This window comes from Lepidothrix coronata, unplaced genomic scaffold (assembly GCF_001604755.1).
Source record: "Lepidothrix coronata isolate B3197 unplaced genomic scaffold, Lepidothrix_coronata-1.0 Scaffold263, whole genome shotgun sequence".
NCBI lineage: Eukaryota > Metazoa > Chordata > Aves > Passeriformes > Pipridae > Lepidothrix > Lepidothrix coronata.
In genome coordinates, this window is record NW_016690443.1 from 555,620 (window position 1) to 579,391 (window position 23,772).

A 23,772-nucleotide genomic window follows, 5' to 3' on the forward strand; every position below is an offset into this window, starting at 1 on the left:
TGCTTAATTTTCTCTCTCTCCCCCCTGTCCCCCTCCCTCTCAAGGTCTCCAGAGGAAGGACCCGGAGCTTCGCGTGGGCTCGGGTCTCTGCTGCTCTCTCTCCACCCCGGTGTAGCCATGCAGAGCCCGGCACCCTCCAGCAGCCCGGCTGCCCACCGCTGCCCCGGGGCCGGCGGCACCGGCGGGAGCCGCTGACGGTGCCGGAGCGGGATCCCCCCGGAGCGATGGCACCCGCCAGCCCGGCCCCCTGAGCGCCGCCGCCTTCCCGGCCCGAGCTCTGCCCCAGCACGGCCTTGGCGATGAGCGGGGGTCACTTCTGCATGGAGCGTCTCTCCTTCTGCCTCCTCCTGAGTGCCTGGAGCTGGGGGTGGGCGCCCGGGGGTGCCGCCAAGCCCAAGGGCCAGGGCTACCCGCACATGAACTCCATCCGCATCGACGGGGACATCACGCTCGGGGGGCTCTTCCCCGTGCACGGCCGGGGCGCCGAGGGCAAGGCCTGCGGGGAGCTCAAGAAGGAAAAGGGCATCCACCGCCTGGAGGCCATGCTTTTCGCCCTGGACCGCATCAACAACGACCCCGACCTGCTCCCCAACATCACCCTGGGCGCGCGCATCCTGGACACCTGCTCGCGGGACACGCACGCCCTGGAGCAGTCGCTGACCTTCGTGCAAGCCCTCATCGAGAAGGACAGCACCGAGGTGCGCTGCGTCAGCGGGGGCCCCCCCATCATCACCAAACCCGAGCGGGTGGTCGGCGTCATCGGCGCCTCGGGCAGCTCCGTCTCCATCATGGTGGCCAACATCCTGCGGCTCTTCAAGGTAGGGCTCGGCCGGGGTGAAAGGAACCCCTCGGCACAACCACCGCGGGCGCTTTGGCAGCGTTCCTCCATGCGTGCCTCTTCCTCCACAGCTGGGGGAAGGTGTGAGCTGGTGTCGTTAAAATGCTTCTCCTGCCTCCCCCGGGTCCCCAGGGACCCCTTCCTCCATCCCCCTCCACTGACGGCACTTGGAGCAGGAGGATTTTTATTTCTTCTCCCCCGGCTTTGTGGTGAGGGGGGATGCTGGTGGGGGAGGTGGGCTGAGGATGGGTTATGACACCAGATATGGGGTTGCTCGTTAAGGGGTGTGGGTTATACCCCAAAGTGTAAGGTCCCACCTGAGCCAGAGGGCTGGGCAGCTGAGGACAGGATGGCTGAGGGGTGCTGCGACAGCTGGGATCGCTCTGCTCCAGCCCATGGGACATCAGCCAGGTTGGGGGCACTTGTTCTGTGCCACCAACCCCAGAGGTGCTCAGGCTGTGATGGGATGAGGGCAGCTCTCCCTCCAGTCATCTGCAGGAATGCTGAGGTGATAATTCCTCCCCCCCTTGCTGTGTATTTATTTATCTGCAGCCACGTCCGTGGGCTGGAGAGTGTGAACAAGGGCCCCTCTGCAGGAATGGGGGAAGAACGTAAATATTCTGTACCCCCAGCAGGGTGGGAGCCCCATCCCAGCTTGGCCTCCCCCCAGCACCCTGTAACCCCTCTGCTCTGCAGGATTGGTGCTGTTTCCCTTTCTCTCTTCCCCCTTCTCTTCCTCTGCCAGCCCAGCTGAGAGCCGGGTGCCCTCCTGGGAGGGCTGGGAGCTGTTAGTGAAGAGAGAAAATCCAGATTGCTGATGGAGTTTGATTTTTCTGGGTCCCTTTTTTTTAAAACGTGTTAATGTTCCAGGCAACGAGTGAGAGGGCTATTCAATAATTAAAATAATATAAATTAGTGGGAGTGGGAGGAACTTAAAAGCTATTTGCTGAGACAAGAAAGATTGAATGCTTGCTCTGGAGAAGAGGAGGCAGGCAGGCAGGCAGTGGGGAAGGAGGCAGGAGAGTGACAGTCAGAGGTACCCACAGTCTTTCTAGGTTCTTGCTTTTCTTTTTTTTCTTGCCCTTCTCCAGTTTTGATCCTTGTGTGACCTGTGCAGGAAGGATGTCCCCGAGCTCAGGTGCAACCCTGCCCCAGCTGTGCAGCCAGGCACTGGTGCTGCTGGTGGCACATCTTGAGCCCCAGCAGCTTTAATCCAGAGCTGATCCCATCCCGACAGGACAGGGAGGAAACTCAAATGAGGGGAAGGGCAGGTAAAGGGAGGATGGAGACCTCAAAACCCCCTAGGAGGGCAGGACAAGGTCAAGCTCAGTCCTTCCTAGACAGCAGCAAATCCTGGTGTGGGGCTGAGCAGGTGCACAGAGTTGGTGCACTCCCAGTGGTCCCCAGCACAGGAATACCATTCCCATGGGATGGGGTCTTGTCCCACCCCACTGTCTGGGCACAGGCAGGGGCTGGGGAGTTCTGGGGTCTCTTCCTCCTGCCAGGACCTGAGTGCTGCTGCCGCTCTTTGTTATTCAAACACTGGTTTAATGGCTGGGACATGCTGAAAATGAAAATAAGGCGACTTCCATCTCGCGCCGCCACTGACCTTTAAGCGCGGGTGACTCTGCTCGGGGGTTCAGCGAAGCTCTGCTGCCTGTGCCCATTCTCTGGGGAATGGCACTTGCTGGAGCTCTGCTCCTGCTTGGCCCCATGTTGCTGTGCCACTTGTGTCCCCCTTGGCGCTCCCTCAGCACAGGGACACTGGTGTGAAGTGCTGGGAGCTGGAATGGGGGGATGTCCCCTCCCTGTGGGCAGCGGGGGCAGTTGTGCTGCTGTTTAAAGTGCCCTCTGAGTGCTCTGGTTTCTGAATTGCTGAAGTGCTTCTCTGGGATGGCTGCAGCAAATCTTGGGGGGGGGTGTAGCATATTTGGGAGGGCTGTACCATATCCAGTGAGCGGTGACGGCACAGAATCAACTAGAAAGTCCAACAAGGTGAGGAGAAAATACAAGTCCTGCCGAGTCCTGGCTGGGAGGGGGCACAGCAGCCCCCCTAGTTTTCCCTGGGAGCCTGGAGCAGCCCATTCTGTCCTGTGACCAAACACACAGCAGGGGTGGCTGTTCCTGTCTCTGGATGATGCTGTCCTTGCCACGGTCCCTTTCCACATCCCACACTCCCTCATGTGCACCTCTCCCTGTTCCACCCCTGCTCCCCGTTGCACAGCCCCCAGCCCTCCCTGCCAGGCTGGTCCTGCCCCTCCCTGACAGGGCTTTTCTCGCTCCTGTGCTACATAAATAAATAACAGGTCCTTCGTTAGCTGCCGCTGCCTAATTAAAGCTGTACATCAGTGGAACAACTTGCAGATGCGGCATCCTCTGTCCAAGCTGGTTTCATCACTCCTCGTCGCTCTGCCTGCAGAAAATCCTTCCCCCAGATCGGTGCTCTCGGCTCTGTGCGATAGCATCTCTCTGGCGTCACTGCCAGAGCGCTCCGGCACGTTCCAGCTCCTTCCCACCCTTCACTGCTGGCTTTCCAGCCCCAGTTCTACCCACTGTCTCCTGAACCACCACAGCGGGGATGGTGCGAAAGGAACCAGATCCGTGTCCTGCGAGTGTGATCCCCAAAAACCTGCGTCAGGGTCTGGGGGGTGTTTTTCATCCCCATCCAGAAAGAGCTGTGACAGGATGGAGCCCAAGTGCTCAGTCAGGTTGAAGAGCATCCTTGGCCAGAGGATGGACTTGACACGTGCCAGGGCACTTTGAGATGCTTGTTTTCTCTGTGTCAGTGAGTGCAGCCGCTCTCCTTAGCGCAGGAGTGTTGTACAACATGAATAATTCACCTGGGGACGGTGCTGCCTGTGGTGTGTGCGGCACAGCCACGGGCACTGGGCACCTGCAGGCACACGAGGTTGTGCTGCCTGGGGCTGGGGGTGCAGAGCAGGATCAGCCCCTGGTGCTGAGCCCTCCGGCTCGTGTCGGGGTGCCCGAGGCTCTGGGGGCAGGAGTGATGCCGCGTTTGGCACACGCTTCCCCGCTCGGTGGGTGAATAACCTTCTCGAGGTGGGAAGGTGGCAGCCGGCTGGGGGACGCTCTGATTAATCACCCCCTCCTGCCACTTCAGTTCCTTGCTCTTTGCTGGGTTTATTTAAACAAATTGCAGCTGCCTGGCTCCCCTGGGCTGCCCCGGCCCCACAGCCCTGAGCTGTTCCCTGGGCACGGCTGGGTGAGGAGGAGTGGGAGGCCGAAGGGACAATGTCGAAGGGCAGCATCCTCCTGCCCCTGCTGTGCTTCCCAGGGCTTTATTTTTACCTTACTGCTCCCCGAGGAGATGCTGAGGGCTGGCCCCTGGCTCAGCACTGGGCCAAGGAGAAGGGGCAGCAGGACAGAGCTGCAGCTCCTCTGCTCTGATGCCCGACCAGCCCCGCTCAGCCCCTCGCTGCTCCAGCCCCTGCGGTGCTTTACGCTCTCCCTAATTAAAAGCTGCCATCCAAATGGCTCGATGATGGAAATTCTAATTAAATCAATTCCATCTTGTCAGTGAACCAGAGGTTTGCATAAGATATGCATGAAATTAATAATTACGGGTAGGGAATTAGCTGTTCCCGACCCTGTTTCTGGGATGGGGGGGCTGGTACAGGAGCCCCTGCTCGTGGGGTGCTCCTGACAAGTGTGCCCAGTTCTGGATCTGCAATGGCCCTGTTGGTTTGGGGTAATTCCCTCCTGGCTGCTCAGGCCAGTGTTCAGATCGATGGTTTGAGCCTTAGCTGGGATGTGCTGAAATTGCTGCCTTTGATTCTCCCCAGTCTGGGGGATTCTGTCCCACACCGGTGGAGAAAACGCCGCAGCAGCTCCTGAGCGGTGTTAATGATGGGTGACAGTGACGGGCACAAAATCCAGCTTTTCCAGTGCATTGGAAGTCAATCACGCCAGTGCATTGATCCAGGATGCTGGGGAAGCAGGGTGACATCCTGAACCCTGGCTCCCACCTGCTCTCTTATCCCAAGGGACATTTCTCCAGGCTGGGGGTGCTTCTGGATGATGCTGATTCTGGTTTTTGGTTCAAAAAAAGAGGAGGAAGGAGGTTTTATCCCCTGCCCTGGGATTACTCCCCACTCTGACTCACAATGAATTCTTGGGGTGCAGAAGAGCTTTCCTGCCCCCTCCTCAACCTGGTGTTTGTTCTAGGCTGGAGATGGTCCCCAGGCAAGGGACCATCAGTGGCCAAATATACAGCTGAGATATATTTCCAGCTCCCCCTTCCTGCCACATCCTTCTTTCTAAGAACCTTGAATTCCCTGCCTGCATTTTGCTTTTATGGACCTAAAAGGACTTTTGTCTTTTATCTGAGAAAATAGCTGGTGCCAGGAGTTGGGCTATCAAAAAGGCAGAGGGGGGAAAAGGCAGAAGAAATCTATGAAATGGTCATTTGGGAACTGGTGTTTTATTTTCACTTTCATCCAAGGCAGAGGAGCGAGAGAAAAAAAGCTCTTTCTTTTTGTTTATTAAAATATAGCTTCCAGTTTGTAGCCTGTGGATCAACAGGTATTTTCTGGGCTTTGTTTTCCAGCTGAGGTTGGAGCAGGATGGGCAGGCCTGAGGTTAATCCCAGACCACCTGAGCTTGGATGGGGTGGTGCTGGCAAGGGGAATAGCTGGGAAGCCTCAATCACCAGTGCCCTGTGCAGAAGGCAGGGGTCTGTTTTGGTTAAACCAAAACACTTCTCAGGGGAAAAATCATTGGGAGAGGATCCTCTGGAAGGGCAGGGTTGCATCCCTGCCTCCAAATCACCTTTGACGTGGGCACTGCTGCTTCCTGTCCCGGTGGTGTGGGCACCCTGCAGGCACTGCCTCCATCCTGAGCCCCTGTGGGTCCTGCGGGCACGGCAGGAGGAGGGAGGGAGGAGCGGGCTGGGAGCAGCCCCCCCTGCCCGCGGGATGAGTGATTGCCAGGCGGGCGCCTCACCTGCTGAGCAGAATTTTAATCGAGTCTCAGGCACCGGCTCCAGTCACAGATCCCCGACGAGCAGATCAGAGCCCCTCGGAACGGAGCACAAAGCAGATTGTCACAGGGAGTAATCCTATTTGTGCCTTGATAAAGATTCCTTCCTCTCCCTCTCCCACTCCTTCTCCATCTTTCCTTTTTTCATCTCCTATTTCTCAGGCAGGTAGAAGGGTGGCTGCTCCTTTCCAGGGGCCTTTTAGCATTCAGGTGGAGTCATGGGTTTATAACACGGGAATTGCATTTAACAGAGAGAGAGGCAGGAGTGGGAGAGGGGAAATAACAGAGAAACAAAGGAGAAACTGGGAGCTGCAGGAGTGGAGGAGGATGGAGTGGGTTCTGGGGCCGGGAGACCCAAGAGGATCTGTGGGGTTACCCTGATGCCCATCTCTTTATCCTCGGGATGCTGTGCCCCAGCAGGGCTCCCAGAAAGCTGGCTGGATTTTATAACACAAACTAGGGTTCCCACAGACCCCAAACCTCTCCCTGGCCCCTGCAAGCCCACGCAGGTGTCTCTGTGCTGGGAATTGGCTGACTGCTTATTGGGGAGGGGCACTGGGTGAGGCAGCCTGAGCTGATTTGGGCATCCCAGTGCCTGCTCAGCCCAGAGGATGACTGGGATCCCTCACAGTCCCCTGTGGTTCTGGCAGCTGCAATTACTGAATTGTTCCTAAAGTGGATCAGAGGGAACAGGAGAGGAGAAGGGTCCTGGAAGAGCTGGGGATCATGCTCTGCACCCACTCACCCCTGAGGCACGGGGTGGTTTGGGGTCAGTGATGCCCTGGGCTGTTCCTCCTGTTTTCTCTGTCCTGCAGTAAAGCAGCACCTGCAGGAAGGTGAGAGGGTGGTGGGTGGCCAGAGCTTCCCTAGGATGCACCAGCTCCAGGCAGCCCTGCTGCCCTGTGGCTCCAGTCCCTGCCATTATTTAAAACCTTGCCCAGGTTTGGGGCAGGGCTCTGCCAGCCCTTGCTGCACCTGGGGCAGGTACCTGCTTGGGACTGGGATGGGGAGACGGTGGATGGAGCTGTCTGGATACTCGGGATGTCTTTGGGAGGGAGCTTCAGGCTGGTGGTGAGAACTTGGGCTTGATAATTTAATAAGCCTTTTCCATCTTGAAGATAAATGAGGATGTGTGGTGTGTTTTGGAGATGGAAAGTGCTGTGTAAGTGTTAAACATCGCCTGATCCTGCGCTGTTAATCATCCCCGTGCACCGCGAGAGGTGCGGCGGATCTGGTTAATTTAAAGGGTTTATTTATGGCTTGGGTGGGCAGGACCCGGCAGGGGGGTTGGATCTGTCCTTCCTGGGGGAGGAAGCCAAAGGGAGTTCTTGGCAGTGCTGGCCAGGGCAGAATTTGGGTTTTCTCTTTGGCCATTTCCTCGCCAGGCACATCCGATGCTCAGGGAGCCCCTCTGGGGTCCCGCTGGGTGTCCCTGAGCTGCGGGTGGTCCCCAAGCCCCGACGTCTCCTGGAGCCCCCCCGCCCACCTGGTGGCACGTGCTCCACCTGACCCATGGTCTTCCTCCACTCCCACCTCCCTCTCCGTCAGATCAGGGCTTTGGGAGCAAGGGCTAGGGGAGGGCATCGCTGTGGGGTGGAGATCACCTGCTCCCCCTGATGCTTTGCCTTTCCCTCCTCCATCCCAGATCCCCCAGATCAGCTACGCCTCCACCGCGCCCGACCTGAGCGACAACAGCCGCTACGACTTCTTCTCCCGCGTCGTCCCGTCGGACACGTACCAGGCCCAGGCCATGGTGGACATTGTCAAAGCCCTCAAGTGGAATTACGTCTCCACCTTGGCCTCCGAGGGCAGCTACGGGGAGAGCGGCGTGGAGGCCTTCATCCAGAAATCCAGGGAGGATGGTGAGTGGATTTCTCCTGGGACGGGAGCAACTGTGGCTGGAGGAGAAAAGGCAGTGGATGGGGTGGAGGGAACACATGAGCTCCCTGTGCTGAGCTGGGATGTGTTTGGGGTGATGAATAGGGTGGATGGTGCAGTTTGGGGCATGACCCCAGAGCAGTGCTGGTTTTGGGGCTGCTGTGCTGATTGCAAGGACAGTGAGGTGGCCAGGAAGGATTCAAACTTTCCAGCAAGGGTTGGGACCAGCAATACTGGGCTTCCCTCTGCAGGGCAGGCTGCTTTTTGGGAAGCATCTCAAGACCCCATTCCCTGCTCCCCAGGAGACCTCAATTCCTCCAAGCTGATCCCTTCCCTCTGCATCTGAGCCACGCGCTGGGCATCTTCCAGAACAAAAGGCTTTTACAAATATTCCCAGGTTTTAACAGAAAATAAAGTTGGCACTACCGTGCACGTTGCCCAATTTTAGTGGAATTATCCCTGAGGGCAGGTGCTTTAATTTGTCTGTGAGCTTTGGACAGGCAGAAAGTCCATGCTCAGCAAAACTCTTTGGGAGGATTTGTCTAGAGCCAGAAAGCGTTTTGCTGACGGGAGCTCTGGGATGCTTAAGGGGGATTAGCAGCCTCGGGAGCAGTGGGGGAGCTTGTGGGTACCTGAGCATCAACCCTGGGGCAGCTGGGATGGGTGAGGAGCCCTGGGAATTGCTGCTGCAGGCACTCTTACCGTGCACTTGGAGCTGCCCCACGGAGGGCTGGCACAGCACTGGGGTCCCCCCTGGCTCTGGCATCACCTCACCTGTGCAGCATCACGTGCACAGGGTGAGATGGGAGCTAAAGGGTGTGTTTTGAGGCAGTTAAAACCCTGCAGCACTCAGGCTGCTGCCTATTACTGGCTTAAGTGTGTCTGAATGGCACATTAGGTTCTGGCAAAGTCGGTGGGACACCAGCCTATCTGGAGCCAGTCAAACTGTGTTATGGCCTTATAAATGGATAAAGGGAATAAAAACTTCCAGGTGATGAGCTCCTAATCAAAGCCCTATAAATAGGAACAGCGTTAATTCCGTCTCGCGCGCGCGCCCTGGCACTGGAACCAGCAACGCTTTTAGTATGCAGAGAAACCCATCTGGGGATCCAACCTGGGAGCTGCTCTTCAGGATTTTCACTTGAAAAGCAGAATATTTTCATGGGGCTGTGGTTTTCCAAGAAGGAGCGCATGGGGATGCTCCGGAGCAGTTGCTGCAAGGGGTCTGTGGATCTGGGGTGCAGAGGTGCTGCTGGGGGGGTGGATCTGGGTGCAGAGGTGCTGCTGGGGGGGTGGATCTGGGGTGCAGAGGTGCTGCTGGGGGGGTGGATCTGGGTGCAGAGGTGCTGCTGGGGGGGTGTTTGGTGCCCGGCAGGTCTGGGGGAGTGGCTGGAGGATGCTCTGCTGGCCCATCCATGGGTGCAGCCCCCCGGGGGTCCACGTGGCCAGGAGCACAGGCACGACTCAAACCCATGCTCCTCCTCCATCAAGCACCAGTTAAGGAGCAGTGGTTGTGCCTTGTGGTCCTGCTGCAGCACAAGCACTTCTCCTTTGAGATACCTGTGGTTGCCACAAACTCCTCTAACCAGATGTTAACGATCTGACAGCGTAATTGCAGAGTAAACGAGTGTACATGGAGCTGAAACAGCCGCGTGTTAATCCAGGGCTGAGAGAGTCCTGTAATTTGTGTATCCACATAACCCAACGATTATGTGCATTAGTGATAATTTAGTTATCAAAAAGCATAATTCCCCAGTGACTGCAGTGTAACAGTGGTGTGAGGGCAGCCCAGTGGTGACGCCGCGTTCCTGATGCGCTGCAGGAACACAGATATTTGTAAGAGCTGTTGTGTGCCAGCCTGAGCACAGGGCCCTGGGTGGGCCCTGACCTGCTCTCTGGAGCATCTCCCATGGGGGTGAGTGCCGTGGCTCGGCCTCAGATCCTCAGTGAATAATGGCAAGGCTGGACTGAGAACATGTTTTTTCTTTTTTTTTTTTTTCCCTTTTTTTTTTTATCTGAATCCCCCCCAGCCCTGCCCTCTGTAGTGGTGGCTGCCAGGATGGAGGAAGAGCCAGGCTGTGCCCACTTCACCTGTCTGTCTTCCCCTGTGCAAAGGGCTCTGCTGACACCAAAACCAGTGTGGATCCACTGGGAAGGATCCGTCCCCTCAGTTATAGCCGGGTTGGATATGTTTGGCTCTCAGTTGCATTTCTCCAGCAGCCTAAAGGGTCCTGTGATTTATTGCTGCTCCAGGGGCCTCAGCCTGTCAGAGGGATGGAAAGGGCTGTCAGCTGAGGGAGGATCTGACCTGTGCCAGGGGCTCTCCAGCTGTTGGTCAAGCAGTGGAGATTATCTGTGCAGGGGTGTTTATGCCGGGGGAACAGCCAGTCCCAGCCCAGCCCCTGTCCCAGCCCCAGCAGAGACCACGCTGGCTCTGCCCAGGGCGTTCTGCACCAGCCCAGCTCAGGGTGAGCATCTCCCCACTCTCATCCCCACAGCGCTCGGCTTCATTTCTCATGCCAAGCCTGAGCTTCAGAGTCGGGTTTTATTTCCATCAGGCAATAATGCTCATTGCTGTCGTTAGCAGCTCGCACTCAAGCTGTTTGCTTTCTGATGCATTATCAACTTGACCTTCAGTTTCAATTTTTAGCAAAGCCTCACGTTGAAGCTTCGCATCGCAGAGCAAAGCGTTTCTGCTCGAGGCTCAAACCGACCTCCGACGATGACGGGGGAAAGAAACTCACCCTGCAGATGGGTTATTCCTGCAGCTGGGGCTGGCCCTGGGCTACCACAACACACTGACCCGTCTGGCTGTTATATCTTTATTTATATATCTTTATATCTCTATGCATATTGCACTTACTCTGGCGACGATGCTGTTGGCCCCTGGCGATTGCTGGTGGCTGCACTGGTGGCTGGAGGGTCCTTACTCACTAGAGTGCTGTTTTTTTGGGTGCCAGAATTGCAGAGATGTTAAGACTGCAAAGGATGAGTATTCTTCAGCCATTTCTGAGTGTTTTAAGTGCTCCCCCAAAGCATCCTGCTCCCAGAAAACATCCTGCATAGGCAGTGGGTGTCAGCTGGATTTCCATTGGGCACCAAGGTGCACAGCAGGGCCAGCATCGAGGTGTCCCTGGTGTCCCCACCTTCAGCCCTTCTGTCCAGCACCTCCCCATGCCCCTGACCCCTGGCATCCTTTGGGTGGTTGGATAGACACATCTGCAGCCCTTTGGCTCTGGGTGGTTGATGTCTCTGCTGTCACTGAGCTCTCAGAGATGAGGAATTGGATTGATGTTTATGTAACAGAGCTGGTGAGCACAGCGTGTTGTGCTGTGTGTTGGAATGTGCAGTGCTGGGTTTGTGAAGAGGGGAATATTTCCAGCCCAATACAGGACTCCTTAGTCATGCGTCTGGATCAATTTTACTGTCGTTTCCCCCCTCTATTGTTTTATCCTTCACTGAGTTTTCTATATTTTTAGTTAAGAGCCTGATGTATGTTTATGATGCATTTGCTCATCCCCATGTGACATCCCTGGCTGTCTCTTTCTGGTTTTAGCTGGGTTCATTACTTTTGGTTGATGCACCAGGATGTTGCCCCCAAAAAGCCACTCCCAGGTCTTAAGGCAGGAGGTTTGACCACAGCATATCAGTCTCACCACGCGTGGGAGCTTTGCCTCCATGAGGGCACAGATCCGTGTTCCTAATGACTTCTCCTTTAATGAGTTGGTTCCTGGAGGCTTTGAAGTCACAAGAATAATGAATCCTGGGGCAGGGGAACAGCCCATTGCTCCCAATTAAGACTCTGGGCTTGGGAATCTCATGTGAAGGGTGGGGTTAGGACGGGAGCCAGGGGTGGGCACGGGAGCCATGCGGGTGCTGCTCACAGAAGGCCACTGCTTCTGGGCTGTGCAGAGCCCAGTCCCTCCTCAGGGTGCCCAGGACTGCTCGGGGTGCACATCCTGGCAGGGGGAACATGCACATTGCTGTTTCCAGCTCGGCTGGGCCAGGTCCCCCTTACCCAGGTCCCTGCTCGCCCTGTGCTCAGCAGCCGCCGGCTCTGTGGGAACGCTGACAGAACCCCCTGAGTGCTGGGGCAGTCAGTGCCAGCAAAAGCTAATTAACCACCTGCAATCAGGAGGGGAACCCGGAGCGGCTGCACTCCCACTGAGCCATAATGGTGGAGATTAAACCCTGCCCCGTGTTTGACAACAGGCACTACCCCAGCGGCATGAGGAGAGTCCCCGGGGCCCTGGTGAGATCCCCCCGGGCTGGGGACAATGCTGCTGGCAGGGACACGGCCATATGCCTGAGGATGGTGCAGGCAGCCTTTGAAGGGGAAGTTTGGAGATGGCTCAGGTTGGGTTTGAGGCTGTTTCTTGCTGCAGGTGCCCTCTGTGCTGCGCTGCCATCCGTCAGGGACAGCAGGCACGGGATCTCAACTGAGCATCCTCCAACCCGGAACCTGCCTCCAAACTGCCTCCAGCAGCTGGTTGTGGGTTGTTACCCCCTTCCTGGAGGCTTTCCCCTCTATTCCTGCTCCTCTTGGCCTTTTCCCAAAACTGGGGGCGGAAAGGGGCCCCCATCCCTGACCTCCTGCCTTCTCCTGGAGTCACATCACACCTTCTCACGAGTCAGGGAGCAGTGCTGTGCCACCCTGCTGGAAGAGGGAGAGCGGTCGCCTCCTCCCCATCGCCTCCACCTCCTCACTTTGATTTCTTGCTTTAGAGGAGTGTTTTGACTAAATGGATTTTTGTGCGAAGACAGTGGGAGCATCGCTTGGCAAATCCCTTTCCACTGCGGTGCCAGGGGCTGTGAATAATGCAGGTGCTGAGAGACAGGGCTCCCCAAAACACACAGCTCTGCCTACCCCGGCCACTGCCTGCCGACCCCCCGGACCTCTTTCTTTTCATTATTAACTTTTCATTAATTAAGAAGATAAAAACATTAAATGGTGCTGTCAGCATCTGCTGCGGGAGCGAGGGGCTCCCAGGCCCTGCAGGCTCTTACCTGGAGGAGCTGCTTTCCTTGTTAGCTTGATTTAGTGGAGAAGCTGAGTAACGTGGTCATATCTGAATTGCCATCGATTTAGTCTCTTTTCTTGTTTATTTATGGGCTCATCTCCTCTGTCCCATACTCGTTGCTGTCTCAGGGAAGTCCTGAGGCTGGGTTTGCTCTGGCCGTGCTGGGAAGGGTCCGGTGGGCAGCTGCCACGTGCCTTGAGCCCCCTGTCCCTGCATGGCACACTCACGAGTGCACACGTGTGCAGTGGCCCGTGTCACAGCGGGGTTTGTGTCATGGTGTGGGCTGTCCTGTACTCCCTGTGCCCAGGGCCGAGCACACACAGCACGGGAAACCTGGGGTGGTGGTGCCAGGGGGCATCAGGGCTGTGCCTGTGCCAGGGGGCATCAGGGCGGGCCCGGGCCAAGGGGCAATCAGGGCTGTGCCCCTGCCAGCCCCGCACTGCCACGCGTGTGCCACGCTCCTGCCTGGCTGTGCACAGGCTTTTGGAAGGTTCTCCTGTTTGCAAACTGCTGCTTTTGTTGGATTTTCTCCATTTATTGCCGTGGAAACTGTAATTAAGCTGCAGGGTGGCCCCTGGCAGCGTGCCCTGCCCCCTGGCCTGGCCCGGGGCTGGGTGGTGACCGGGTGAGTGTCCCTGAGTGTCCCAGGGACGTTCCCGTCCTGCCAGCACTGCCTGATGCTGCCGGTCTCGCCTGGCTGATCTGTCTGTCCGGGTGTCTGTTTATCCAACTCCCTCCTCTCCATCCATCTGGCTCCCCATATGGGAAACAAACAGCAAATTGGCCCAATTTCTTACCATAGGAAAAAAAAACCCCAAAAACCCCCTGAAAAGTGCCGGCCCGCAGGTTCAGGCTGGGGATGCTGTGCCCCCATCCCCACAGCCCCCCTTCCTGCCTGCTCAGCACCCAGCAGATCCCCCTTCTCTCCTTTGCTGGCTGCAAGGGGCCAAATTTTCAGTTTTCCTGCAGCCCCATGTAGGGACCAAACCCTCCCAGAGCCTGTCCCCATCCAGTCCTGCCCTGCTCCTCTCCAGGGCTGTGCACTGGGAATCTCTCCCTGCCCTGAGTGCTAATTATGCCGACCTTTGCTTAATCTGGGATCTGTTAGTGGCAGGAGGCATCAGCCGTGTCATTTACTATGCAAATTAAGACCATCAATTACATCCAGAAGGTCCCACAATGTTTAATTTTCACTCTCATCTCTCTCTTTATTGGCATCTGCAGAAATGCAGGAGCAGGAGGGCTCTGGCTTTCCGGAGCTGGGAGCCCAGCAGCCATGTGTGTGGGCTCTTCCAGTTGCCAACTTCCCCTTATCTCTTTTAATTTTAATTACCTGCTTTTGCAATGGCCCCTTGAAAAGCTGGGCTGAAGCTCAGCCGGTGCCGCAGGGATGGGAATAAAACCCTCTGCAGGGTCTGGCTGCTGTCTCGGGGCGAGGGGCTCATCTGCTCTTCCCACGGGCTGGTTTTGCCAGAGTTTGACCATTCCATGTGCAGAACCCTTTGCAGCTCCTGGGCTGGGGAGGGGCTGGTGCTCGGAGCTGGAGCCCTGGGAAGAGGGGCTTTCCTGGGGGGACGGGAACTCCGGGGGTGTCTCAGTGCCGGGGTCTCTCTGCCGCAGGCGGGGTCTGCGTGGCCCAGTCCGTCAAGATCCCGAGGGAGCCCAAGCCAGGAGAGTTTGACAAGATCATCCGGCGCCTCCTGGAGACCTCCCACGCCCGGGCCGTCATCATCTTTGCCAACGAGGACGATATCAGGTGTGGAGGGGCCGGCCTGGCTGGGAGGGGGGTCTGGGGCAGGGGGGGACTGACGGGACGTGTCTGCAGTGGGGAGAGGATGCACCATTAAGTGTGGCAGGGACACGGTCACGGCAGGGACCCACCAGAGCTGACCTCAGAGTGGCCACCTGGCCCATCATTGCCATCCAGCCACAGCCACACAGAGCTGAACAGAGGGAAAATCCGCTTTCCGTTGGTTTTGGAAGCCGTGGCTGCCATGGCCCACTGCTTCCCAGCTGGACAGGGCTGGCCTGGGCAGGACCCAGGCACTGGTTCTGCTTTGCTGTGCAGCCCCAGCAGGGCAGAGGAACGGGTCTGGGGGACCTTTCAGGGACCCCCCCCCCACTCTGCTGCCCAGCAGGGCTGGGGACGAGGCCACGCTCCGGGGTGATGAGCTGCTCCGCAGGTGAAGAGGCGTCTGTGGCTCTGTTGTTTATGGAGCAGAATGATTCACATGGAGCTACCCCTGATTTCCTAAGTGTCTAATTTATTAATCAGCAAACATTATGTAAATGTGGGTAAACTGTGAGTTTAAATCAGTTTACATCAGATGTGCAAACGCTCCCAGTTTCCTCTTTCCTTCCTCAATAGAAATGTCTGTGGAGCTGCCATCAGGTGGGGGTGAGGGGGCAAGGGGGTTTACCTTGATGGGTAAATGGCAGGTCCCGTTACCAAGAGTCTAGAAATAGTTACCCATCCAAATGGGACTGCAGACCTGGGCAGTGGGGTTCCAAACCACCCGGCTTTAGCTTGGGCATGGGGTACTCCATAATCCTGACCCTCTTGCCAACTTGAGCTGTGGAGCCTGGAAGATGGGGATCAGGGCCATGCTGCTGGACAGGATGGACTGGGAAGGTAGTTGCTGGAATTCCTGCCTGGCTCAGACAGGGTATAAATCAGTGATGCCACAGGAATGTCCTGAGTTTGCCCCGGGGAGATCCTTCTCCTCCCAGGGACTGTGGGCAGCTGGAGGTGCTGCTCGTGCCTGGAGTGGTTCATGGGCTGTGCCCGCCCTGTCGGGATGTGCCCGGAGCTCGGAGCAGCCAGCAGAGCTCCCACTGCACGCCTGCCTCTTCCCATCTTGTCTTCACTCTCTGCTGGATTTCTATGGGCTTTTTTCCTTATTACGCATTTCAAACACCATCTGGACTTGAAATGATCAGCTCCGACGCGGGGGGTGAGTCACAACCTGCCTCTGCTCTGCACAGGGAGACGGAGCTGCCCCGGGCCCGCTTCCACACAGCCGGGGACCCACCGACCCCCGGGGGGACAGCGAGCCCTGGGAGGCAGAGCCCGGAGGGTCGGATCCGGGAACACTCCCTCCCATCCATCGTGGAGAGTTTCTGACCTGCTGGCGCCGGTGGGGTGGGCAGGCGTGTGTCTGACTGTCTGGCATGACGGGGGTGCTCAGCAGGACGGATCCTTCGGCATCTCCACCCCAACTGCTCCTCAGCTGCCCAGCTGAGCCCAGCAGAGCCCACCTTAGCTCCGTCCTGGCCACTGTCAGCACTGCCTGTTCCTCTCCCATGGCTGGTGATGCTGAGGAGCTGGAAGCACAGGGCTCTCCCTGCTGCTGCTTTCCCTGCCTGCTGCAGCATAACCTGATTTTTTTTTTTCTTTCTTAATGTTGGGTAATTAAGGGGAAATTCAATTACCAGTCAGCAAATATGCAAATGAGGTGGGAGAGGCAGCCCAGGCTATGAGGGCAGAGGGTGTGGGAGTTGAGTTGCACCATTTACTCCTGTCTATCCATATACACCAGATTGTGCCTGGTGCCAGCTGTGTGCCCAGAGCAGGAGATGGCACCGGCGCTGTGCCCTGCCCCGTGCCAGCATCCCCACTTCCCTGGGGACAGACACAGAGCCGGTGCCCCAGCGCCTGCTGTTCTCTCCACAGAAGGGTGCTGGAGGCGGCCAAGAGGGCGAACCAGACAGGGCACTTCATCTGGATGGGCTCGGACAGCTGGGGCTCCAAAATCGCCCCGGTGCTGCACCTGGAGGAGGTGGCCGAGGGCTCCGTCACCATCCTGCCCAAGCGGGTCTCTGTCAGAGGTAGGGGCTGCGCTTGGTGGGACCCTCAGTGACCCCCTGGGTTGGCTGCTCGCCCTGAGGGCAGCCCCATAACTGCAGGGTTTACCTGTGAAATCATCACGGAATTGCAGAATGGTTTGGGTTTGAAGGGACCTTAAAGACCATCTGATTAGCTCTTGGTGAAGCTATGTTGGCTGGCACCAATCCCCTCCTTATTTTCCATGTGCCACGTTTTCCCTGCTCTTCCTTTTATCCCTGGCGTGCCTAGAGAAGTGTTTCTTGCTGCCCTCAATGTCCCAGAAAGTTTCTGTGTTTTGGGTATTCCCTGAGTGGGTTTTCCACTTGCAGCTCTGCCCAAGGGGTGCCTCGGACACAATCCCACCACACTGTGGTATGTGCCCATCACCCAGGAAACCCCCTTTCCCCTCTGTCTGGGGAGTTCAGGGACATGTTATGCATCTCTCTGCCATCCCAGGGATTTAGCCCCTCCATCCACTTTTCCCCGGGCAGGTTTCGACCGCTACTTCTCCAGCAGGACACTGGACAACAACCGCCGAAACATCTGGTTTGCTGAGTTTTGGGAGGATAATTTCCACTGCAAGCTGAGCCGGCACGCGCTGAGGAAAGGCAGCAGCATCAAGAAGTGCACCAGTAAGAGCTGCGGGGCTGCTGTGGGCGAGGGAGGGCTCATGAGAGGGGTTGTGGTCCTGGTTGTGAGCGTGGCTGTTCCTGAGTGAACATCAAAGCCAGGTGGGGATCCTGGCAGAGCCTAATTCCAGGTGCCCGACCCCCTCCTCAAAACCCCCCCTGTGCATTTTCAGCTATTTCCAGCCAAAAGAGGCTTTAGGGACGAATGCAGTAAACAAGGCAGTGGGGATCTGTCTTGCTGACAGCGCTGCTGTCAGGTGATGGTTGGAGGCTCGAGGAGGTGACATGTTTACTGAGAGATGGGAGAGATTTACTGCCTGCCTGGCACTGGCCGAAGACAGATAACGAGGCGGCGGCTCTCGAGCTGCGACGTGGCAGGACTTGGGGACATTTGCACGTCCCTCCATCCCCTTGGGAGGGATGTCTGTGGAAGCTGTGGTGTGCCATCGGATGGAACTGGCTGTGCCTGGGAAGCTTATCATTAAGGGAGGTTTTTTCCCCTGCTTTCACCACTGAGGATGAGTGGGATGGTGCTTCTACATCCTTGTCCTTGCTGGCATTCCCCAAATGTTCATCTGATGATCTGGGCAGTCTTGTTGCTAATGCATAGGCGTGAGTTGGGTAAGCAGCAAGGGCGTGCAAGGAAACTGGCCCATGGCCATGGCCTTGGGTAGCCAAGAGCTCCTCATCCTTCCTGAGTGCATCACAAAACCCTCAGCACCAGGAGATGCACGAGTGGGTCCCAAGAACACTGTTCTTCTCATCTTCACAGTGATGTAGCTTTTAAACAGGTGATATTTCAGGGCCAAGGTGTCAGTGGAGGCAGCTGAAGCCATGACGTGGCAAATGTCCTAGGAACTGTCTTTAAATTATCTGAACTTGTCAGCAAATAAACCATCTCCTGAGTGTTTGCTTGGCAGATAGAGCAGGGAACTAACACATGGTGAAGCAAATCACCTGCCCGTGCAGATCCGTGAGCTCCTGCCTTGCAGGGCTGATGCAAATGGCCCATTTGGGGCCGTTTTCTTCAGGTTTGGGTAGAACCCAATTTGCCCAGAGAAGTGCCAGCTTTTCTTGTTTATTACACCCCAAAAACCAGACTGAAGCATCCCACACTGAGCAGGACAGCTCGTGGCTCCCATTCCTGTACGGGAGGTCTGGGAGGAAGGTGAGGGGTGAGGACTAGGGGGATGGAATCCTGATGGCAACTGCCTACATTACCCCTGAGAGCAGCCCTAGCACCCATCATCTGTTTGCCATGAGCATCCCTTGCGGGGGAACCATCCCTGCTCCTGGATGGGCTCACCCAGCCCAAAAACATGGCCATGGGTGCTGGGTGCTGCCACCAGCTTCCATGAGATTTGGAGGTTCTCCATCCCCAGCTCCCTGGAGCAGCACTGTGAGTGACTTTGATTAACTCCTGCCAAAAGCCAGCACCGGTGGTGTGATGGGAAGTGATGCTAATCCCTTCTCATCCGCCGCTGGAGAAGGGATCTGCATCCCTCCTCCGAGGGGGCCGTGGAGCCTCGTCACGCACTTGAAAATTAATTACCAGCCCTGTAGAAGGATGCACGACCCTGCTATTATAATCAGCAGGTCACATCCCTTTCGTGGCCCTAATCTATTCGAGTATGGCAGAGATTTATTGTCTCCATGTTGGGAACAAGCCTCAGCTGTCTGCTCCACATCTCCCCTCTGTGCACCAGCCTAATTCCCGTCTGGAAAGAGCATCTGGGGCCTGGGGCAAGGTGCCACAGACGGACAGCCAGCCAGCCCCAGGGATGTTTCCTTATCTGCAATGCTCAGCCTTGGCACCAGATCCAGCTTTCCCACAGCCCCAGGCTGATGCTCGCTGCAGGGCACAGGGATGTGTGGGATGAAAATTCAGCCTCCACAGCCTGTGTTATTGCAGTGGGTTGGATTTGGGGACCTCTGTGGGATTCACCTGGCTGCTGGGAAGCAAAGTAGCTGTAAGGGACCAGCCCTGGGTCCTTTGTGTCCCCTGGGCAGGACAGTGCTAAGGGTGATGGCAGGGCTGGGACATGCCTATGGGCTCAGCTCCCCTGGACAGTCTATTACATCCCTTCCTTTAATGGGTAATTATCTTGACAAGACAGAGTGGCTTGTCTGCACCTTTGGAGATGAATGTGGGGAAGGGCTCAAAGTTGAGGGAGAAGATTAATGGCTCCTGTCAATAATGTGGAAGGAGGGATCACCTGGCAGGGTTTGCATGAGTAATCTCCACGATCCAAAAGTGTTTTTGTAACTTTGAAGGATGGGCTATGAGTTCACCTCCCTGATATCATCTTTTCCTGTCGGTCAGCTCGTTATCAATTCACTTTAGTGTCATGTCAGTGGCACGTGTCACCTCATCCTGGCACAGGGACCTCCAGCACAGCCCACGGGGCCGTCCCCTCTCAGCAGAGGTTTGCTCTGCACCCAGAGCCAGCTTCATCCCACCCTCCCACAGCAGGGATGGAGGGGATCAGCACCCAATGCTTGCTTGTGCCTTTCTGTCCCCACCTGTACAGCTGAGTGCCTGGTCCCCCGTGGCCCCCGTGAACCCCACCTTACATCAGGGCACATCCGAGCACGGCGGAGCCAGAGTTAATTCTGGACACCCTTGCACGACTTTCTAGGATGTGCTGCCCCTCTGGGGGAGGGAGGCTGTGCCCTCGGCTCTCTGACAAACCCTCCTTCCTGTTGGTTGTGGCTGGAGGTGGCGATGGGGGGGCAGAGGCTGAGGCTCTGTCGTGGCAGTGCCCCTTGGGAGATGTTCTCTGGGCTGTAATTAACAGCTGTTACATTAAGTGGTGTCTTCTGCTAAGTGATTAACATGTTTCTGGTCCCATTAAGGGCAGTTATGGCAGGGATGAAGGCAGCTGTCACCGGTAATTGCCAGATCCTTGCAGGATCCTGTGAGCTGGGAAGGCTGTGGGGTCAGTGAGGCCAGAGGGTGGCAGGGGGTGACGAGGGGAGAAGGGGAACAGGAGGTGTTGGAAGTGAGATGGAGGACACATAGACAGTGGTGGATGCTGCCTGGGCATTCCTTGACACCACTGATAGAGACTGAGCCTGTGGGAGCTCCCAGGAGATGAAGGAGGTCAGTGCATGGGGGTGAGGGTGGGAAGTCAGTCACAGCCCAGTCTGCATCCCTCTTGGGCACCTGGGAGTATGAGGATGGCCCATGGCACTGGGATGTGACATCCCAAAGGCTCTGGGAAGCACAGCAGGGTGGCAGCACCCACATTTTCAGGACTATGTTACAGGGAGGTTGGTTGGGTATTTCCCCAGTGAATGTTTTTTGGCTGCACATCACCTGGGTTTTCAGTTTGGGAACGGGGTTGGAGTTTCCAGCTGCTCCAGTCCAGGGTGGGCTTGTCTGCCAGGGATTGGGTGCAGCCCCAGGGGTTGGCTGGGGCGCAGGGAGATGGAACCTGCTTCCCCCTGTACCCGCAGACCGGGAGCGGATCGGCCAGGACTCCTCCTACGAGCAGGAGGGGAAGGTCCAGTTCGTCATCGACGCCGTCTACGCCATGGGACACGCTCTGCACAACATGCACAAGAACCTGTGCCCCGGCAAGGTCGGGCTGTGCCCCAAGATGGACCCGGTGGATGGGGTGGAGCTGCTCAAGTACATCCGCAACGTCAACTTCTCAGGTCTGTTGTGCCCGGGGCGGTGGCAGGAGCGGCCCCAGGGGCCGGGTGTCCCTGCTGGTCCCCCACTAAGGGTCACACAGCAGCACCCACAAGTTGTTCATGTTGCCATTTGGCACCCACTGCACTGCGAATGAGGGGGGCAGAGATGGGGCAGTTTCACAGCAGATCAGCAGATGAGGAGGTCTGAGCTTCCACATCTCCTGGGAGCCCCGGCACCAATCCTGCCCTCACCCGGGCATCCTGCCTGGGCTCTCCCCTTGCCTGCTCCCCCCCCACCTCCTTTCCTCCCGCCTGGCAGAGGTCCCACTGAATCCTGCTGCTCTGCCCTTGTCTGTCTCAGATCTCCTCTGGAAATGCCATTTTCCCCTGCTGTATCTCCTTAATAAACATTTTCTGTCCTGTCCTCTTATTACTTCTATTTATCTCCACTCTGTGATCTCCTCCACAGTGTCTCTTCTATTTACTTTTCCCTCTTACTTGATTTTTCTCTTTCTTCCTTTCATTAGTGTTTATCTGCAGACTTCACTTGATTTAACTTTAAAGCTGCTTTTCCCCCTTTTTTAAAATAAGCAGTGAGGGGGGGAGTATCAAACCAGAGCCCCCTTGTACCCCATCCCCAGGACTCCCCATGGTGGGGGTGCTGTGGGTGCTGAGCCCCCCTGTCCCACAGGCATTGCTGGGACCCCCGTGACGTTCAATGAGAACGGAGACGCGCCGGGGCGTTACGACATCTACCAGTACCAGATCAGGAACTCCACCCCTGAGTACAAAGTCATCGGGCAGTGGACAGACCACCTGCACCTCAAGGTAAGGGCTTGCTGGTGCTGCACTGGGGCCGTGAACAGCCTGTGCTGAGGGGAGGTCCTGCAGGTTTCTCCTCTCACCAAGCAGGGTCTGCGAGCCTGGGAGCCCACGGGTGCAAAGTCAGGCAGACAAACATGGGGGGGTCAGAGGGGAGGGTGTACTGCAAGTACACACCTGTAATTCAGCTGCGGTGACCACCAGCACGTGTGACCATCCCCACGGGCTCCGGGCATCAGGCAGGAAAGAGAAGCCACAACAGAGCAGAAGGGGTTTTCTCAGAGAAGGAGGGACTTTGGTTTGGGTTTCTGATGTTGAATTTTCCCAAAAGGCCAGTGGAGAGCTTCATCACCACTCTATCCCCATGCCAGGTTGGGTGCTGATGGGGTGAGGGGCTGGATCTGGGTAGCACTGCTGTGAGCAGGGCAGGGCATCCCCTGTGCCCTGGGGGTGCCTGGCTGAGGCCAGAGTGCCGTCAGCAGGGCTGGTGCCGTGTTCCCCACAGGTTGAGAACATGCTGTGGCCAGGAGGTGGGACCCAGCTCCCCAGCTCCATCTGCAGCCTGCCCTGCAAGCCGGGCGAGAGGAAGAAGCTGGTGAAGGGCATTCCCTGCTGCTGGCACTGCGAGCGCTGCGACGGCTACCAGTACCAGCTGGACGAGTTCCACTGCAAGCGCTGCCACTTCAACGAGCGGCCCAACGAGAACCACACCAGCTGCACCCCCATCCCCATCATCAAGCTGGAGTGGAGCTCGCCCTGGGCCGTGGTGCCCGTCTTCATCGCCATCGTGGGCATCATCGCCACCCTCTTCGTGGTGATCACCTTCGTGCGCTACAACGACACGCCCATCGTCAAGGCGTCGGGGCGGGAGCTGAGCTACGTCCTGCTGACAGGGATCTTCCTCTGCTACGCCACCACCTTCCTCATGATCGCCGAGCCCGACCTGAGCACCTGCTCCTTGCGACGCATCTTCCTCGGGCTGGGCATGAGCATCAGCTACGCCGCGCTGCTCACCAAGACCAACCGCATCTACCGCATCTTCGAGCAGGGCAAGAAGTCGGTGAGTGCCCCCCGGTTTATCAGCCCCGCCTCCCAGCTGGTCATCACCTTCAGCCTCATCTCGCTGCAGCTCGTCGGCGTCTGCATCTGGTTCATCGTGGACCCGTCCCACTCTGTCATTGACTACGAGGACCAGCGGACTACAAACCCCCACTTTGCCCGGGGCATCCTCAAATGTGACATTTCGGACCTGTCCCTCATCTGTTTGCTCGGGTACAGCATGCTCCTCATGGTCACCTGCACTGTGTATGCTATTAAGACCCGTGGGGTCCCGGAGACCTTTAACGAAGCCAAACCCATCGGGTTCACCATGTACACTACTTGCATTGTGTGGTTAGCCTTCATCCCGATATTTTTTGGGACGTCACAGTCGGCGGAAAAGGTAAGGGAGGAGGGGAGAGGCCTGGCTGGTGTCTGGTGGGCTGTGAGGAGCAGGGCTGAGAGAGGCTGTCATGTCTTCAGGTCGCTTCCCTTGGCCCAGCCAGCATGGGAATTGGGGTGGGAAGAGCTCTGCTGACCCCGCTGCCCCTCTCCGGATGGGAGCAGTGGCAGCACAGGATGCTGCTGTGTGGGAGGGGAGGATGAGTCCCAGTGGCAGATCCAGGTCCCAGTGTCATGAGCACTTTTTCTGCATGGAAAGGGACCAAGTGCTGCCCAGCCGGCGCCTTTCCCCAGCACTGAGTTCCCATGGGACTGAGGCCAGCCCGGATGAGGCTCCGTGCTCGAGTGCGAGGGATTAAGAACAAAGAATAAAAATCTCATGAATGAGCCCCAAATCCTTTTGCTTGCCAGCCAAAACAGGAATCATCTCGTTTATGTCAAATGCAAACAGCTCCCGCCTGCCAGCCTAGAGCTGCTCTGACAAACAAATCTTGGAGTTGCTGTTCCCTGGAAATCCCCGGGGTGACCCACCATCCGGAGCCCTCTCTGGACACCCCGAGTGTGTCCCCACGGTGCTGAGCTGCTGACACCATGGCTTTTGGGAACACCCACTGCGAAGGGCTGGGGGTGGTTTGCTGAGGGATCTTTTGCTGAACTGACTCTGCTCAGAGCATCCAGACC

At 57.1% G+C, this 23,772-nt stretch overlaps 1 protein-coding gene across 1 annotated transcript in view; it reads left to right on the forward strand.

Moving 5' to 3' along the window:
• The first annotated feature begins 215 nt into the window (after positions 1 to 215).
• Positions 216 to 23,772, forward strand: part of GRM4 (glutamate metabotropic receptor 4) — a 29,299-nt gene continuing 5,742 nt past the window's right edge. Inside the window, exons 1-8 of the mRNA XM_017835850.1 lie at positions 216 to 818; positions 7,482 to 7,698; positions 14,356 to 14,491; positions 16,409 to 16,563; positions 17,053 to 17,193; positions 20,650 to 20,850; positions 21,521 to 21,657; positions 22,157 to 23,092. Coding sequence (XP_017691339.1) covers positions 300 to 818; positions 7,482 to 7,698; positions 14,356 to 14,491; positions 16,409 to 16,563; positions 17,053 to 17,193; positions 20,650 to 20,850; positions 21,521 to 21,657; positions 22,157 to 23,092 — 2,442 coding nt within the window. The 5' untranslated portion in view covers positions 216 to 299. The remainder of the gene's footprint in view (positions 819 to 7,481; positions 7,699 to 14,355; positions 14,492 to 16,408; positions 16,564 to 17,052; positions 17,194 to 20,649; positions 20,851 to 21,520; positions 21,658 to 22,156; positions 23,093 to 23,772) is intronic.